The sequence below is a fragment of the Rhamphochromis longiceps genome, linkage group LG2 (assembly GCF_057381845.1).
Source record: "Rhamphochromis longiceps isolate RC_006_pf linkage group LG2, R_longiceps_female_GT1.1, whole genome shotgun sequence".
NCBI classification, from domain to species: domain Eukaryota; kingdom Metazoa; phylum Chordata; class Actinopteri; order Cichliformes; family Cichlidae; genus Rhamphochromis; species Rhamphochromis longiceps.
In genome coordinates, this window is record NC_140558.1 from 2,261,358 (window position 1) to 2,280,595 (window position 19,238).

At 42.9% G+C, this 19,238-nt stretch overlaps 2 protein-coding genes across 3 annotated transcripts; both read left to right on the forward strand.

The window, feature by feature from the left end:
* Positions 1-388: 388 nt before the first annotated feature.
* Positions 389-9,607, forward strand: LOC146676728 (dolichyl-diphosphooligosaccharide--protein glycosyltransferase subunit MAGT1-like). 2 transcript variants are annotated; one of them, XM_085414478.1, is made up of 10 exons: positions 389-920; positions 1,342-1,511; positions 1,594-1,711; positions 2,174-2,314; positions 2,457-2,597; positions 5,394-5,483; positions 5,989-6,052; positions 7,910-7,984; positions 8,279-8,369; positions 8,473-9,607. In XM_085414478.1, the coding sequence occupies exons 1-10, from the start codon at positions 825-827 to the stop codon at positions 8,486-8,488; spliced, it is 1,002 nt and encodes a 333-aa protein (XP_085270604.1). In that variant the 5' UTR covers positions 389-824; the 3' UTR covers positions 8,489-9,607. The 2 variants fall into 2 exon arrangements, with proteins under 2 accessions (XP_085270604.1, XP_085270612.1); XM_085414486.1 differs by having other exon boundaries at positions 395-905.
* Positions 9,608-10,343: 736 nt separating this feature from the next.
* igbp1 (immunoglobulin (CD79A) binding protein 1) lies at positions 10,344-18,143 on the forward strand. The gene is made up of 3 exons (XM_085414465.1): positions 10,344-10,847; positions 12,438-12,770; positions 17,653-18,143. The coding sequence occupies exons 1-3, from the start codon at positions 10,371-10,373 to the stop codon at positions 17,923-17,925; spliced, it is 1,083 nt and encodes a 360-aa protein (XP_085270591.1). The 5' UTR covers positions 10,344-10,370; the 3' UTR covers positions 17,926-18,143.
* The last annotated feature ends 1,095 nt before the right edge of the window (positions 18,144-19,238 follow it).

Consider the following 19,238-nt stretch of genomic DNA (forward strand, 5'->3'; position numbering starts at 1 on the left):
AGTAACAAAAAACCTAATTTTAAACATTACTGTAATGATGTTTTATGTTACATAAAATTGATTAGTGGATCACTTAACAAAAAGGCTATGAAAACTATTACTATTTGTAGTAATTACAAATTATTTGAATGTTTGTAATTCTTTGTATTACACCCCCTGGCATATGTTCATTTTGTTCTGATTGTATACATGTTCTGTATACTGTTTCTTAATAAAGTTTAATATTAAAAAAAAAAAAAAAATAGGCTTAACTTTCCGGGAGCTGCGACAGTTGGTACCGCTGCCGAAAACTGTGGCGGTGACAGGAAAACGGGACGCGGTGTCGTGAGTATCCGCACCGGTGATAGAGTTAAGCCGAGCGGTGAAACTGAAGTTGTGGGGAAGGTTGTGGATTGTCCCACGAACTGCAGTCTTTACCAAAGGCAACCGTATCCTAACTTTTGTACACGCATTGCGTCACGTCTACAAAGTCGGCTAGCTAGCGAACGTTTGCAGAATATTTCCTATTCACTATTATTGATTAGGTCACAGCACACTAAACTCGTCAGTGGATTACATCAGAAGTACGGAGAAATTCGTACGTAGGAATGCTGTTTTGAGGTATCCTTACTCCAGGTACCTGGCTCTGCAGCACAGCTGTAGGTGGCGGCAATGAGCAGCTTGTTTCAAATCGGTTTTTGAAACGAAGAAGAGAGAAACCAGAAGGAAGGACTGCTCTCTGTGTGATTGGCTGAGATGTGACCAATGGAAAGCTGACAGGATATTATCGCGTGTTCGCGAGCGCGCGCGCGTGTGTTTGGTAGTAGTGTGGATAGTGCAGCAGAATGTTAGGAAAAGTTTTGACTTCGCTGCTTCTTCTCGCGGTCTTCTTCTATGAACCCGCGGAGGCGCAGAAGAAGAAAGAGGTGATGTCTTCAGTGGTGTGTAGCCAAGGAAGTTGTTAAACTTTGGAGGGAGTTTTTCCAACTTCGTCAAAGTTGCACGTCGTCTGTTTCCGCATCATTCTTGGTAGCTAGCTTAAGCTAACAGCTGCTAGAAAGAGCTCAGTTACTCATTATCTAAAGTAGTTTTAGCAGTTACAGCAGTAGCTTAAATAACATGCTAATTTCATCAGACAGCATTAGTTTGATCACAGTTGTTAGCTCCGACTAACCCAACTACTGGTTGTAAACTTGACTGGGCGTTATTAAACCGGAAATGAATTAAACATTAATTACCTTTATTCTAACGCCTAAATGGCGCGTTTAACTGAACGAAAATAAAATGCATAGACAATAGAAAGACGTTTGTTTTTGCTACTGGAGCTTTAGCAGTTGTGTTGGTGTCTTTGTGTGTGTGTAGACTCTGCTGTCAGAGAAGGTGACGCAGATGATGGAGTGGGCCTCCAAACGATCAGTCATCAAAATGAATGGAGATAAGTTTCGTCGTTTTGTCAAGGCTCCCCCTAGAAACTACTCAGTGGTCATCATGTTTACAGCACTGCAGCCACAGAGACAATGTGGAGTGTGCAGGTAACAAGTAGCAACAGGAAGAACATGCACTGCTTTTATTCCAGCTTGCATTTGTGACTTTTAAAACATGTTTCCTTTTCAGGCAAGCTGATGAGGAGTTCCAGGTGCTGGCTAACTCCTGGCGTTTTTCTTCTGCCTTTACCAATAAAGTCTTTTTTGCGTCAGTCGACTTTGATGAAGGATCAGATGTGTTTCAGATGGTGAGACATTTTATTCTGTTTTCATGCATTTAAAAACATCTCAGTCAGGCCAACTTGTGTATATATAATGAAGCAATCTCAGAGAAACTTTGTAATTTTATAATAATTTAATGCTGGCACTCATTTGGTTTAATGAAAACATGTTTTTTCTTCATAAAATCATGAATAAAATGAGTGGTTAGATCGCAGACTGCTTCAGTTATTTTAATATTATCACACTTTCGTTTTGTACAATACATTTGTTTAAACAAATTTAGTTGACCTAAAAATGTGTGCAGTGTTCAACCCCTGGGCTGTTTCCCTGTTGTGTTTGCATGTTCGCCCTGTACCTTTGTCTGTAGTAAAAGATGATAAATATTAGAACATATTTGATTACATTTAATCAGACATCCAAAAGGAGTCTAACTTGTTAAATCCCATCACTACACGTATCTAATCTTCTGATTCTCTCTGTATTTTCAGCTGAATATGAATTCTGCCCCAACATTCCTCCATTTCCCATCCAAAGGAAAACCTCGAAGGCCTGATACGTATGAGCTCCAGGTCCGAGGCTTCGCGGCTGAGCAGCTGGCTAGATGGGTGGCAGACAGAACTGATGTACAAGTAAGTGTCAAACGTTTCAATGAGATCAGTGAAGATGTTTGCAATAAAATGAATTCAGACTTCTAATTAAGGCAAACAAACACATTCAAACACGGGCATGGTGAGAGCCTCTGGAGTCTACTCTCATGTTTGTGTGTTTCAGATCCGTGTCATTCGTCCTCCCAACTATGCAGGGCCTCTCCTGCTGGGATTCCTTCTGGCTGTGATTGGTGGACTTGCATATCTACGAAGACACAATTTAGAGTTTCTCTTCAACACAAATGTCTGGGCCTTCTCCGCACTGGTAAAAACTACCATCATATACACACACATGCTGAAATGCTTATTTGCTTTTTCTCTGGTGATCCAAGTTCAGAAAAAAAAGATCAAAATCTTCTGTCGTCCATCTCCACACCATGTCCAAACGCACGTCAGATAGCCTTATAGTGTTGTGAAATGTGACGGTATACATGGGTGTGCACATTATCTGTGGCTCAATACAAGTCACACCACAAACGAGACAGAAACAAAGTAGATCTGCTGTAGCAGGTGTAGCTCTCCTGTGGGCGCTTTCCTCCAGTTACTGTAAGAACTGTATTCTACATTAGTGTGCAGAAGTCTTGACTTTGTTTTGCTTCCATAAAGCCAGACTTTCAGTTCTCCGAGCTGTCTTTTGTTTCAGGGTTTCTTTAGACACTGGCTGCTTTTTCAATCGTTTTTGGTTCAGTACTTGTACCTGACAGTTTTCAGAGGACTTAACACTGGCTTATGTATAAAAAAAAGGCATCTAGCTCAAAAGATTAACCTTTGTTGTGTCTACACAGACGAATGATCCAATAATCCCGGCACTTTGCTGCTACCAGCCTGTTGCAATAATACATTTCCCCCAAAAGATGACTCCCAAAGAGCTATTAGCCAAACGCTTGGATATGTCAGCATCTTTTTCTAATTTCGTAGAACAAAATAATATTGTAAAAGTATACATTCATTACAATGACATAGGAGCAGGCACCGGTTTGTGGAAGGTGACGTGTTAAATACAGTGGCCAAGCTGTCATTGTATTTTACAGTGGGTGGAGGAATTTTGCCCCACCACAATCACATGACACCGCTTCCTTTTGGTGTGAAGGAGAGCCTGTTTGAGTTGGGTGACACTGCAACAAGAAGCCGGAGTCAGAAACAGATTTTTCCTTGTCTGTCCGGGCGCCCCGAGCGGAGCGATCAGCACTATTTTATCCAATAAAATCATCGTTCTCTTCCCAATCACATGCAGACGCTCTACATGCCAGTCAAGTCACAAACGTGTTTCTTAGTGACGCACGGACAGGAATCCAATCAGCACGATGTGGGGAGGACATGACTGTGTTTCAATAAGAAACCTGTTTGTGGAGGGATGTGCATGTGGTGCCTGTAACTGTGAACTGCTTAGTTTTAGGTGGGAAAATAGAGACTGTGATTTCATTCAGTAGTGTTGGTTGCATGTCGTGTTCTGCTCTGACAGCTGATTGTGTGCCTCTGCAGTGTGAACATGGACCGTGAGTTTTAACATAAAACTCACTGTTGCAGCCAGCGACAGCACAAACTCGACCCTCCAGGCCTCCACGGTGCAGGTTTATACATGTAGTGTTTCAGGTCCAACAAGAAATACAAACATGCAAGTCACAACAATCTAAAGAGCCTAGAAATGTTAAAGAAAGAGACGGAGCTTCAACCATTCGAGTAATTCAAGCAGTTGTTTAACACAGTGTGCTTCACTGACACGTGTGACTAAACACAGACCTGTAATACAAACGTATTTAGGAGCAGCATGTGAGTAAAAAGTCTGACATTAAGCAAACACAGTCTCTAGTTTTTCAATAAAAAGGGCAAAATAATTTCCAGGCACTGGGTATCATTAAAATTGTGACAGATGATTTTCATGACAGAGAACTGAACAAAATGCAGCTAATGTGCGAAGAAGGGCTTGATGTGTCCTGAAGATCGCTCAAAGAGATCGCTCAAAGAGATTGCTCAAAGAGATCACAAAAAGAGATCGCTCAAAGAGATCGCACAAAGAGATCGCACAAAGAGATCGCTCAAAGAGATCGCTCAAAGAGATCGCACAAAGAGATCGCACAAAGAGATCGCACAAAGAGATCGCTCAAAGAGATCGCACAAAGAGATCGCTCAAAGAGATCGCTCAAAGAGATCACAAAAAGAGATCGCACAAAGAGATCGCACAAAGAGATCGCTCAAAGAGATCGCTCAAAGAGATCGCACAAAGAGATCGCTCAAAGAGATCGCTCAAAGAGATCGCACAAAGAGATCGCTCAAAGAGATCGCTCAAAGAGATCGCTCAAAGAGATCACAAAAAGAGATCGCACAAAGAGATCGCACAAAGAGATCGCTCAAAGAGATCGCTCAAAGAGATCGCTCAAAGAGATCGCTCAAAGAGATCGCACAAAGAGATCGCTCAAAGAGATCACAAAAAGAGATCGCTCAAAGAGATCACAAAAAGAGATCGCTCAAAGAGATCGCTCAAAGAGATCGCTCAAAGAGATCGCTCAAAGAGATCGCTCAAAGAGATCGCACAAAGAGATCGCTCAAAGAGATCGCTCAAAGAGATCGCACTGTGTTTAAAAGTAAAGGTGGTCATACCAAATATTGGCTTTCAGACTCGTTAGAATATGTAACTGTACTATATACTGCATGACTTTGTGTTTACAATTCCATTTCAATATTCAATATTCTGGTTTTGTTAGCAAAAGATAAAGAAATGGCGGCGCTCAAGACTTTTGCACAGTACTATACATGCATGTGATTCAGTGTAACTGGTGCAGTACATCGGATGAGCTGGGAAGGACCAACTGTCAGTTTAATTCTGTACGTTTGATATATAATGATCATAAAACAAACTCTTTCTCCATAGATTTTGGAAACACTTACCTGGAATAATCTGGAGACGGTGGAAACAACCGGAGAGCTGTTTCCTTTTTGTTTTTTTTGTGATAAAATGTGTGAACAAGTGAACCTCTTACAGTCAAATGAGATGTTTTTGTTCACGTAAAACACCCAACAGCTCCTACGTCTTTGTGTTTTACGCATCTGATTTGTGTTTCAGTGCTTTGTCCTGGTCATGACCTCAGGCCAGATGTGGAACCACATCAGAGGACCACCTTATGCTCACAAAAACCCCAGCACAGGACAAGTTGTAAGACACACATACACTTCACTCATGTCACTAATATAACATGTTGGCTCCAACAGAGTTACTACAACTATTTAACAACGCACTTAACTGACATGTGTCGCTGTGAGCTGACTGAAGTGGTCAGGAGATGACATCATCATGACCATGAATGTCATGCAGGTTACCGTGCTGAATGATTGGACGACACGTCTTTAATGACTCGCGCTGAATTTATTTTGGATTTTCTTTATTCCACACATGGCCTCACACATATAGACTAGTCAGTAGAAATAAATAAAGGAAGTATAAAGTTGTAGTGAATAATGATCACTAACGAGAAACGAATCCGTCTTAAAAGATTAAAAGTTGTGATCCTGTGTGGAGAAAATCCCAAATAAACTCATATTTGTTAGAGAGCACGCAGTGATGGGTTAATAAAGGTGTGCGCTGGTCACCCTGACACTCATGGCCACATTTACTGCATGTAATCTTTTGACCAGTCTAAGATGTGACTGTGTGTTTTCAGAGTTACATCCACGGCAGCAGTCAGGCACAGTTCGTGGCAGAGACGCACATCGTCCTCCTCTTCAGTATCCTTCAGCTTTCTGCAGATGAACACTTGTGTGGCCGTGTCCACTAAACACACACACTCTGTCAGCTCAACAACCTTCCATGGATAACAACGGCTTCCCTCTGCACCAAACACATGATCTCCTTTTTAACATATTGGGCCATTTTTAAAAAATTCTGTTTTCTGCCACTTGTGCGGGGCCGGGTCACGCAGGCGGCAGCCTAAGCTGTCAGTCCAAGACCTCCCTCTCACAGCCACCTCCTGCAGCTTCTCCAGGGCCACACTGAGGTGTTCCCAGGCCAGATCTCGGGCATGTCCTGGGTCTGCCCCGGGGCCTCCCTTTGGTGGGACACAGGGGATTTCAGCCATGTCTCTTAGTTGTCTAACTTATGCATGTTTGACAGAATCACAGGCTGTGATCAGCACACCTGTCTCCACTGTTGAAATAACTTCACGGCCCACAGTGTAGCTGTGACACGAAGCACCTTTGTAGCTTTCTCATGTTTCTCAGTTTGATGTGCGACATTATTCTGAATTAGCACATCAAACTGTAAACACCACCTGTGTTATTCCAAAATCCAATACAGACACTTTTTGCCTCAAAAGTTTACACACAGGAAAAAGTGAAAGTTTGCTAGCAGCTCTTTCTTCTCAAGCACCATTCGATTTTATTAAAAGTGTTGGTTTACAGCCATTTTCAAATCTGTCCGGAGGGATTCAGCCACGTTCAGATCTGGGCTCCTGCTCTGCTGCTCGAGAGTATTTTACAGAGTGGTCCTGAACCCACTCCTTGTCCTATTGGAAGCTCAGCCTACCCCAGTCGGAGGTCCAGAGCGCTCTGGAGTTGGCTATCATCATCGTGTCTGTAGATGCATCTTTCCTCGACCCTGACTGTCTCCCAGTTTCTGTTGCTAAAGTTTATCCCCACACTGTGATGCTGCCACCACCAGGCTCCATTGTAGGGATGGCACCGTCCAGGCGGTGCCCGTTTTCCTCCAGACATGACCTTTGGGATTCAGGCCAGGACTTCAGGCTCTGTTTAATCAGAGAACTATGTTCCTGGTCTGAGAGTCTTTCTGGTGGCTTTGGTCCAACTCCTGACAGGTTGTCCTGTGCCTTTCACCCAGGGGTGTCGCTACTAAGACCCTTCTGTCCCGATCAGTCAGCTTGGCCGGGCAGCCAGCTGTAGGAAGAGTCCTTGTGGTTCCAGGTTCTTCCATTTACTGATGATGGAGAAAACGTCGCTCATTAAGACCTTCAGTGCTGTAGAAATGTTTCTGTACACTCACCCAGAGCTAAGCCTCACTACTGTCTACAGACCACTGCTTGGACTTGGTGCATGTCAGAGTGTGTGCCTTTACCACAGCTGGGCCTCAGTCACATAGTAAAGCAGCAGAAACAGGACACGCTGCTTAACTTCGACTTTCATGCCAAATAAATATTTTTGTACATGTGATAGTTTTGGGTTTTTAATTTTGCATAAATTTGCAAGAATTTCCAGCAGACTTTCTTCACTTGGTCGTTTTGGGCCACTGTGTGCAGAAGCTTTTTCAGGGATGAGCTCTGTGTGCAGCAGTGCTGTGTCAGCTGCAGGAAGCCAAGATGCAGCACAATGATTCCATTAAATGTTAGTGGTGATTCATATCTGAGTATATTTTTTAAATTGATTACATTTTTCCCCTGGAGGTACACAGAGAACAGCTGGGCCCTGTCCCAGTGGCTCAGGCCTTTGTTCCTGCTCCATTTCCTGGCAGAGTCTTGGTTCTCGTAGCCTTGTCTGTGTTTATTTCTGGGGTGAATGGTGGTAATAAGGTAAAAGCTTGGCTGTGAGTAGATGGATGCTATGAACTCGTTCAACCCTTGACCCAGCTGTCAGATGCGGCTGTTACCATGGGAATAGTTCTACTGTGTGAAGCTGCTACTTCAGACATGGATATTGGAAAGAGAAAGAGTACGTGTACACACACACACACAGATTGTGTCTTCGGGTTGTCTAAGATCATTTTCCAACAGAGAGCAACAAGAACATCTCAGTTGTACGTGCATTCCTGTGTATGATCCAAGTTCTTCTGACCTCAGAGCATCTGTGTACGAATATAGAAAACACAAACACTCCACAGTTTCCAGATAATAACTTTGTCTAACCCAACCTTCTCTAAACCAGTCAGTAAATCATCGTCCCTGAGTTTGTTTACTTGTCTGCATCATGCATAAGGAGGTATAATCGCAGAACCCTGCGTGTCAGTTATGTGTGTTGCAGGTATCGGTCTAGTTATGCTGTTCTTCAGTTGGTTGCTGTCGATCTTCAGAGCCAAGTACCATGGATATCCATACAGGTGTGAACATGTTAATGTTGGATTCTCCTGTTTAATCGACTGCGACCGGCTCAGATGGTGCTTTGTGTCGTATGGACTGAAAGTTGTCTCGTCTCTGTTGCAGCTTCCTGATGAGTTAGTGCTGATCAGCTCCTCCAGAGTCAGAGCAAGTATAAGTCGGAGGACAGACGTGCTGCAGGGTGCTGTCCACAGCATCTTTGATGAAAAACTGTTTGCCAAGCCATGATTGTCCTCTGATCTGTTTAATAAAGTCAGTACATCATATACATACGGTGCCTTTTACAATATCACAAGTGGTTCCTTTACAACAACAGAGCTCTGATCGCTGCTGTGCAACATGAACAGTCGTGTACCAAAAGGTGTCTTCTTGGTCTGAACTTGGGCCAAATTGTTTGATTTGTGATTCATTTCTAACCTGCAGACTGTGTTTTTGTCTTAAAGTGCAGACATGAGTCAGGACTGTTTAGTTCTTGTTGCTGAGACCTCAGCAGACATTAGTCTGTTGTTGCTGTGACTCTTAGGATCCAGCAGCAGTACTCTGTGTGCTATTTGTACTAAAAAGGTTTTGTTCAAACATCAGTTGAGACATATATGGATCTGTTGGTGCACTTACACGTTTCTTTTTTATGTACAAATGCTTCCCTCCTTTAGTAATACTCTGCTTGGTTTTTACTGAGTTTGTACACTTGTGTTGCAGTTAGGCAAACAGTCAACAGAGAGCATAGTTTTGATTTTAAACCTACATTTAAATTTAAATGTGATATTTGATTTATTTGCCGGAGTAACTGTTAAAGTTAGCTCTGTTTCTGGAACAGAAACGCTTCCTGTGTTTGGGGTTAACAAACTAAACCTGTTGTCGGCATCACGGCCCTCACATGTAAAATATGATCTGTAGAAACAAAAGTTACTTTCATTACATGGCTCAGTAAAATCCCATAATCAGTAATCATTGGTGTCTTATTATTGTGATCACGGCCCTTTTGTTTTTAAATGGAAAATGTCAGATTGATGAAAATATGTTTGTACTTTGTTGTCAAGCTAACTGTTCATACTTCTTTCCAAATGGGCCTTATCTGCAGAGCATGATGGGACGCATGTGTCTTCATGTGTGTGTACATGAGGACTGGGAGAAGGTTGCATTTTGTGTGTGGTGTTTTAAATGTGTGTTATCAAGTTCAACAAAGAGGGAATATTTGATCAGAGCTGACTGTTGCTGATATTAAAGTGTCGTAACTGAGGATCAGTGTGTGTCATAGACACTTTGTGTGTGTGTGCGTGTGTGTGCGTGGTCATCAGACTTTACTGAAACTACCTGAGTCAGTCTGAAAGTGTTACTGGTTTAGTTTCTCAGACATGGATTAAGAGGCACATTTCTGCTGCAGTCAAACGTAACACATGATTTCTGGTATTTTTACTGTATAATTCCACATATCGCTTCAGAAAACAGATGTCAGTGTGACACTTTAATATTTTCATAGTTATATCAATAAGGCGCCTACACAGAGAAACCTTATGAACACTATCTCGGTTGGCTGCTCCCTCTAACCATATCATACATTATTAGTACTGTATGCTGCTCAGTAACATTCAACATTTATTATTTACCATTTCCAGTTCTGTAATTTTTAGTTAAAATAAATAATAAAAAGTCTTAATAAAAATCTAATCAGCTATGACAGTTAAGTGGACAAAGTATAACAAAAGGTCCAGTTGGGGAAATAAATCTTGTTTCTTGGCCTTTACACAGTAATTGCTACAGTGCTGAACAGGACAGACAAAATACAAAAAACATTAATAATTAATTAATATTATGGAGTTAATATTATTTTATAAAAGCTTTTTTCACCCTTCGGGTCAGATTATGAGCGACTATAGAGAGACTGTAGTATATTTTTATTTCGTAAGTCTTACGTGTTATTTTAACGTTTGCCTGCAGGAGGCGGTAATACTGAACTACACTAAAAACAGAAGAAGAAGAACGAACCCGGAAAATATTGCAAGATGGCGGAATCGGAGAACAGCAACAGTGTTAGACAGCCATTAAATGTGGACGCAGAACCGCTTAAATTATCAGAGTTGTTAGATCGTGGTTGGAAAATATTCGAGGAGGTCGACAGCACAAACGAGCCTCTTGGCTCAAACAGTATTCAGGTGAAAGTTAAGCGCGGGGTTCAAATGTTAGAGGAAGCCTCCCGGATGGTCGCTCAGCTCGACTTGTTTAGTCGCAACGAAGAGCTCGAGGAGATCGCCACGGCAGACCTGAAGTACCTGCTGCTGCCCGCTTTGTTAGGAGCTCTGACCATGAAGCAGACCACCCGGGACAAACGGTTGGAAATAGTCCAGACGGCCCGCGCTTACTTTATGGATTTTTTAAGGAGATGTGACGAGTATAAGGTGTCACCGTTTAAACTGCCAGACTCCACGGGTGAAAAAGCACGGCCTGACGGAGGGTCAGAAGATGGAAACGCTAAAGCTAATGTAAGTACCTAACTAAGAGCAAGTAAATAGCAAATGAGCTAACCCTCCGGCTGTGTTCATAAACACTACCCACTCAGCTTGGTCGTGGTCAGAACTGGTCAGCAGCAGATGGGTGGGTTTGTTTCTCACTAACATCCGTTGTTGTCATGAGCGTTTCCTGTATCCTCAGTGGGTTTTCGTGTAGAATTGAAAGTACACTCTGGGATAAATAATTGATTATTAAGCGTTTATTATTTTTGTGCTGGGATTCTGTTCATCTGGACGTTTTCAGTGGGAGAAACGTTTCGTCATCATCCAGGTGACGTCTTCAGTCTCAGCTGACTGCAGGTTTCAACCTTACATTTGCATAATGACCCACCGGAGTGGGTTTAGAAAAAAGTCCCGCTCAGTGTATCAGTTAGATCACATCATCCCAATTTCGAAATGCAAAAGCATTTTTAATCAAATAATTACAGCCTCGTTTAATTTAAGCACCACTGCAGCTGATTGTATATCAGTGATTAAGTTTCAGTGATTTTTATGCGTCGTTACTTTGTGTGAATCCGGGAACATCCTTCATTGGTAGCTTTCAGAGGACTGATCTCCACAGGACAAAGTGTGCTTCAGTCTATGATTGTGCCAACCAAAGCCAGTTTTCTTCTGAGGAGTTCTCTCCTCTCTGTGTGGAGTTTGCATGTTCTCCCCTGGTTTGTGTGGGTTCTCTCCGGGTACTCCAGCTGAACACTGGGTCAGGTGGCTACTTTGAAGAGTCAGAGGTTTAGGATATATTTTGGTCTATAAACTGATTCCATGATTGCTTTTTTAACTCCAGGTGCTTATTTGTACCATGGTTTAATTTCAGAGTGCAATGAGACATCAAACTGCATCATTCTCAATAGAAAACTGCAAAATTGTGGTGTTTTCAAACTTTTGACCTGTAGTGTATTTCAAAGTGTAAAGACTGTCTCCAGGTGGAAACCAGACGGACCAGATTGTTCTGTAAATATATTTATATTTTCACACATTTTTGACGTTTACAAGTTCTATTTGCATTTCAAGCCACACTGAACACTATGGTGAGAGAGGAGAAATGTTTCTTTGTTTTTAGTTTGTCTACAAAATTGACATTAAAGAAAAGCTGTTGGAGTGAAATCCTCGAGCTGCTGTTCACTTCATGTTAGCGACCAATGAGTTGTGAAGTAAACAACAATTGAACTGATTGGATCAGCCATAAACTGTGTTGTTGGTCTTTGATCTAAATCACTGGTACATCCCTAATCACCTGTGCCTTTGTTTCTGAATGAACTAACACAGCACATTGAACACCTTTACTTTGAACAAGCTGCAGTGTTCATATAACAACAGGTTCTTTCTGTTAACTGCACTGTTAATGAAGGCTGTAAGTCTGGGTTTATTTATGTCACATAAGTCAGTCACAGAAAAGTGTCCGATGGGAACATGTCACCAAGCTCCACAGATTTAAGTCACACAACCAGAAAGTGATGCTTTCTTTAGTTGTTTACATGAAAGCTTCTAAATAACAGAGTTCACCTGTGTGTGATTTGGAGGATGTGTCAATAATGAATCGGTGACGTGTGCTTTTTGTTTCAGTCTTTCCCCGGCCCGACCAACCTGGTTGCTATGGCAGCACAGAGACAAGCTAAAATTGAGCGGTACCGTCAGAAGAAGGAGCTTGAGGCCAAACTGTCTGATGTTCGGAGAGCTGTGGAGAGCGGACAAGCTGATGATGAAGTCACCAGAGATTTTTACCTCCTGAATGTCCGAAGATGGGTCGCTGTGTGTTTGGAGGACATAGAGAGCATTGACCAAGAGGTGGAGATACTCAAAAAGATGGATATGTTTAAGGAGAATGCTCCCAAGCAACCCACTCACCCACCCAGGCCCCCCATGAAACCCTTCATCCTCACCAAGGATGCTGTGCAGGTGAGCTGGTTTGTTGTTGTACGACTGATTAAGGTGCATGCAGTCACAAGGTTGCACGTGCAGCCTGGACTCTCTTAATCAGCCTTTATTGTAATTTGCTAAAGTGGTCTGCTCGTTAGTCATCTGTGAGGATGATGCATCACACAGCTTCAGTGATGTTCAGGGTCTGGGGAGGCCAGTCCATGTCTCATACTGTTGTAACAGTGTCAGCGTGATACGGTTCTTTTTCCCAGTAATGACCCAACACGGATCAAAGCAAAGCTCCAACATGCACAAACATTTGACCTCACAACATGTAATGAATTGGCACAAATGTCTTTGATATGCTGCTTAGTGATGGTGTTCGTGAGAACGCCGTGAGAATCAATAAGTAATACTGATAATGGGATCACTGAATTCTTATCAGTTCCCGACTCCATGTGACTGTAATCCACTGTGACACGTCTCAGTCCATCTGCCCCCTGTTCATGTTTCATTGCTGCACTGACAACATTATTGATGAGCAATAAGAAATAACCAAGAGTTCAGAATGGTCATTTTTCATTGGCCTGTGGAACGTTATGTTCATGCAGTTTTATTAATATGATGCAGTGCTCCCTCGCTATAACGCGCTTCACCTGTGGCGGTCTCACTGTTTCACAGATTTTTTTTTTTTTGTGTGTGTGAAATTTCTTTTTCTTTTTGAAACGGCGTATTGTGTCCTGCGTCCTGATTGGCTACGTTCAGCTTGTCACATTTACATAAATCTTCGATCACTAGCAGCGTGACTCTGAAGTGCTGGACTGTATGTTTGTAAGTTTTCTCCCCAACAAACAACAGTGTCGATGAAACGTCGTCACCTGCGGGTTCCTTTGGTTTCATTCTGTAATGCTGGACTGATTTTGAACTTTCAGAGCTTAAACGAGAGAAAAGTGTGAAAATGTTCCTGCCTGTCTGAGAAACGAGTATAAAGTGTGTAGTGAGGGCTTTACAGCCTTAAAGCATCTATAGTAATTGTAAAAGATAAAGTTGGCTACTTTGCGGATTTCACTTATCGCAGGTTATTTTTAGAACGTAACTCCCGCGATACGCGAGGCCGCTGTGTTTCATTTCACTAATGTTACAAATCCTTGGAGACAGGCTGGTAGACCTCAGCCTGCTCTGTGGAGGAATCACAGCAACAAGGTGGGACGGCTGCCACCAGCATTCAGCAAGCTACCGAATTTAAACATGGTATCAAACTACGATAACAGTTCATCTGTCTGTTTTATGTAGCATCTGAAGCTTTACTGTAAAAGTTTGAATTAGGCCTTCTGTTTGGATCAGGCGTGTCAAACTCACGGCGCAGTTATGTCACAGGTCTGTCAGTATGTGGGACTGAATCTTCAGCCCTGCTGAGGATCCATGCAGGCATGGATGCTCTTTATTTTGATGGACACACCATGCAGCCAATTACACGCAGAGACTGGGATCATACCATTAGTGAAAGAAGGAAGGGGGGCATTGTGAAGACAGCAGGTGTAGTGGTGCAGGCCAGGTGGACAGAGAGACGGGGAGATGGATTTAAACGGTGACGGGATCAAGTGAAAATGCAAAATGAGCAGCACCTGGCTGCATTTCAGTGACGCTGCAAAGCTGAGTGCAGAATGTGTAAAATTAGGAGCTGAAATGATCCCGTTTTTATTTTTGAGCCATTTTTTCACTGCGGAGGACAAAAAGGTCTCAAACTTGTCCAGGCCTTAAACCTCACCTGTTCTCCCCAGTGGAAGTCAATCTATAAAGATGAGGCTGAATACAAACTTGTTACAGTTCAGTGTTGAACATTACATCAAACAGAAATGTGTGCATGTACTACACCGACTCAGTGTCGCAATGAGTCTCACAGGTTATTTATCATTCCTGTGGTGCTGATCACCACAAACAAGCAGAACGTTTCAGTGTTTCCTACTGATAAAAACCCTCCTTTATGGCCACTCACACTACACAGAGTCATGACGCATTAGACCAGGGGTGGCCAACCCGCGGCTCTCGAGCCGCATGCGGCTCTTTGCCTGGTTTCATGCGGCTCTTACGTTCATATCAAAGTTTGTGTTTTGATTTTTTTTATGTTGTTGTTTTAAAATGTGCGCGTTCGCTTCGCTTGAGTTCAATACGGTATTTTCATCAAATGCGCATGTGTGTGAGATGAAAATACCGCAAAGTTTCCCAGTAGGAGCAAGTTCGCCCTTAAAATGGCAGGAAAAAAATGCACAGCAAAAAGAAAATATGAAGATGAACACAGGACGTTTTTAACAGAGTGGGAGAGTTTATATTTTTTTGTTGAACGCAATGGTAAGCCATTCTGCCTTATATGTCAGACGTCATTAGCGCATTTCAAAGCTTCAAATCTTCAGCGCCACTTCAGCTCACTCCATGCTAACATCGACCAGGAATTTCCAAAAGGGACTGAACTTCGCAAGCACGAGTTGGCCACTTTGAAAAGTCAGGCAGAAAAGCAGATACAGTTTTTCCAAAAATTTACGAAGCGGTCAGAGACCATAACGCTCGCATCCTATCAGCTGGCTTGGAACATTGCACGGGCTAAAAAGCCATACGATGAAGGGGAGTTCGTTAAAAAATGCCTCAGTGACGTTGTTGAAATCTTGTCTCCTGAAAACGACAAATTAAAACGCGTGGTATCAGACGTCCAACTGTCCCGCCACACTGTTGAACACAGAATATCGGACATTAACACGGCTATTGAAACACAGTTGCACTCTGACCTTCAAGCATGTGAGTATTTTAGTGTCGCATTGGATGAGAGTTGTGATATACAAGACAAGCCTCAGTTGGCAATATTTGCACGGTCTGTTTCAGACGATTGTGTGATCAAAGAAGAACTCCTGGATATTGTGCCATTAAAAGACAGAACCCGTGGCATAGATGTGAAAGAAACCATGATGGCTGCATTTGAAAAAGCAAATCTGCCCATAACGAAATTAACTGCAATAGCCACGGATGGAGCACCAGCCATGATGGGATCTGTGAACGGGCTTGTGGGGCTGTGCAAAGCTGACCGCACTATTCCTGACTTTTGGATCATCCACTGCATCATCCACATGGAGCAACTCGTGTCTAAATCATTGAATTTAGATAACGTCGTGAAGCCTGTGATGGAAATCGTCAACTATATCCGCACACATGCGCTTAACCACAGGCAATTCAAGAATCTCATCGCTGAGCTGGACCAAGGGCTTCCAGGTGACCTGCCGCTGCACTGCACTGTGAGGTGGCTGTCAAAAGGCCGGGTACTCTCTCGCTTCTTTGAGCTTTTGGATGCCGTGAAACTGTTTATGGAAAAGAAGGACAAGGACTATCCCGAGCTCTCGGACCTCAAGTGGATTATGGATCTGGCCTTTTTGGTCGACATGCTGTGTCACTTGGACAGACTGAACCTGACCCTGCAGGGTAAGTTAAAAATGCTCCCTGACCTGGTGCAAAGTGTGTTTGCGTTTGTCAACAAACTGAAGCTGTTCAAGACACATATTCAAAAGGGAGATTTAACGCATTTTCCCACTCTGCTAAAAGCCAGCGGGCAAGTCACCAGCGCTGCCCTGAGTAAGCAAAGAGCCAGATATGCAACGCTGATTGAAAACTTGCACGAAAGCTTCGTGACCCGGTTCCATGATCTACAATTGAAAAGGCCACAGATTACGTTCCTCGTCGACCCATTTAATGCAGAGACCGGCTGTTTGAAAGTCCCGCTAGTCACAGATGAAGCTGCGGCTGAGTTGGAGATGATCGATCTTTGTGAAGAGGACCAATTGAAACCTGCTTTAAGGGAAGGGACCATTGAGTTCTGGAAAAGTGTGCCAATGGAAAAATACCCCAATGTCAAACGGGCTGCGCTTAAGATACTGTCAATGTTTGGGTCAACATACGTCTGCGAGTCTGTGTTTTCTACCCTAAAACATGTGAAATCAAAGCATCGATCTGTTCTGACTGACACACATGTGAAAGAATTGCTTCGAGTGACAACAACGGAATACAAGCCAGATTTAAAGAGGATTGTTCAAGGCAAGGAATGCCAGAAGTCCCACTAAACAACATGCATTATAAAGTATTTTTGTTTGTGGACTTGGTTGAAGTGTGTGTGTGTGTGTGTGTGTGTGTGTGTGTGTGTGTGTGTGTGTGTGTGTGTGTGTGTGTGTGTGTGTGTGTGTGTGTGTGTGTGTGTGTGTGTGTGTGAGAGAGAAAACAGTAAAAAAAAAAAAAAGTGGCTCTTGGTCTCTGACTGGTTGGCCACCCCTGCATTAGACGATTAAATGACATAGTTTTCTATAGAAAGTTATGTTTTTTTACAGCTGCAGTTAAAAAAAACAGAAATCTGGAATCGACCACGAAAAGCATAAAAGTGTTAATATCTGAAGTCGGCTGTGATATGTGGATCCACTGACTCATCACAGTGTCAGCAGACTGAACCGAAAACATTCAACCAAATACTGGAAATTTAATTTCAGTCTGCTTAAAAATAAGAATTATTGTCATAAATGTAGCTGCTAGTCCCAGAGCTCAGTGCCTCTGAACACTGACATTTACACTGGAAGCGGATGAAACATTGGTTGGGTTACAATTTTTAACAGAGCTCAACTGAATAGCTGGAAACGCTGATTAGCTGAAGTTTTCAGCAAGTGCTGTACTTGAAATCTGATGAGTGATCAAAAACGTAACAAATGTCACTCTGCTCTTTGTACTTGAACATCACGCCACTCAAAAACATAAAACTGAAGGTACATTTTTGAATGTCTTCATTTAACAAGCTCATATCAGATCAGTTATTGTTTAAAAAATCTGAGTCACTTTGTTCCGATTTGCTTGAACGTGGATCGATGTCTTTAAATCCATGTGTTCACTTTGCACACAGGCTAAGGTGTTCGGGGCCGGTTATCCCAGTCTTCCTACCATGACAGTTGATGACTGGTATGAGCAGCACAAGAAACGCGGCGTCCTGCCTGACCAGGGTGTACCCAGGAAGCCCACTGCGGAGGATCACGGGGATCCGAGCGAGACGGACGAAGAAGAAAAAGAGAAGAAGGTTGAAAACGATGACGACGAATCTCTGCTAAAGGCCAGAAACTGGGATGACTGGAAAGACACTCACCGCAGAGGTTATGGGAACCGCCAGAATATGGGCTAGCTCATGTGTTCAACCGGGCTTGTCTCTCGCTTCATTTCTATACTAAATGAAGAAAAACACCACCGCATCAATAAATATGTACATTCAATACTTTGTCTGCAGGTTAGTTGGTCTGGAGATGAACACTACTGCTGATTAACTCATGTTACAACCGTTCTGTTGATTGGATCACATTCTCCTATGTACCGTCGTGGTTTCCATTTACAATAAAAAAATAAATAATTCGGCTGGAAGCTTGAAACCATCGTGCTTATCCCTGTTGTTATGTCATGGGGAGTGTGACTCCTCGTTTCCCCGAGGCTTAGGAATGACCTATCAAACAGCTCTGAAAGAGTTCGTGATCTCTGACACTTCACTGTCTCTGGTCTGCCTGTGACCTGGAATGTCTCCGTGCATCAGCTGCTCAGTTCCCACAGCTGCGTACTGGAAGCGTTTTGCTCACACACTGATTTGAAGATGATGGCTGGTCTCTGTTTGATTTTATATATAAAGACAGCAATAACAACCTTGTCCTACAACATCACGACATATTACACTGGTTCAAATCTGTTTAACAAAAGCTATGTCCATGCTTACTGCTCCCACGGGAATGAAAAATAATAATAATGATAAATGGCCTGCATTTGTATAGCACTTTACTCAGTCCCTAAGGACCCCAAAGCTCTTTACACTACATTCAGTCATTCACACACTGGTGATGGTAAGCTACATTGTAGCCACAGCTGCCCTGGGGCGCACTGACATTATTTATAAAGCACACTTAAAAACCAAGGGTATGCCAAGGTGCTTAATGAGTAACAGAGAGAATAGGAGGAGGATAATAGAAATAGGACCAAAGTAAGTAGGTATGCAAGCAGGTAGCTGTCACTGATACATAGGAAAGCAGCAGATACAGAACAAACAAGGAATTAAATGAGCATAAAAGTGCATGATATAAAATCATAAGTGAAGTGTTAACTAGAGGGAAAGGCAAGATTGGATAAGTGGGTTTTTAGTCGTGATTTAAACGGTGCTACAGATGCGCGGATATCAAGAGGACCGGGGCAGCCAGAGCAAACGGTCACCCCGAGACTTCGGCCGACATCTGGGTTGGTCAGTAAAAAACAGGTCGCAGCCAGGTGGGGCTGACGACACTCACTGATATCCTCCATGTGCGTTTTTTGCGGTTGGTGTTGATACAGCGGCAAGGAGAAAAACAGCAGCAGCGGTCTTAATGAAGCGACCGCTGCTGCCCGTTTCTGGGTTATACGAGCATTTTCAAACAATCTGAAGTCCACCGGATGTTCGGATCGTTTTCTCTCTTACATAAATGG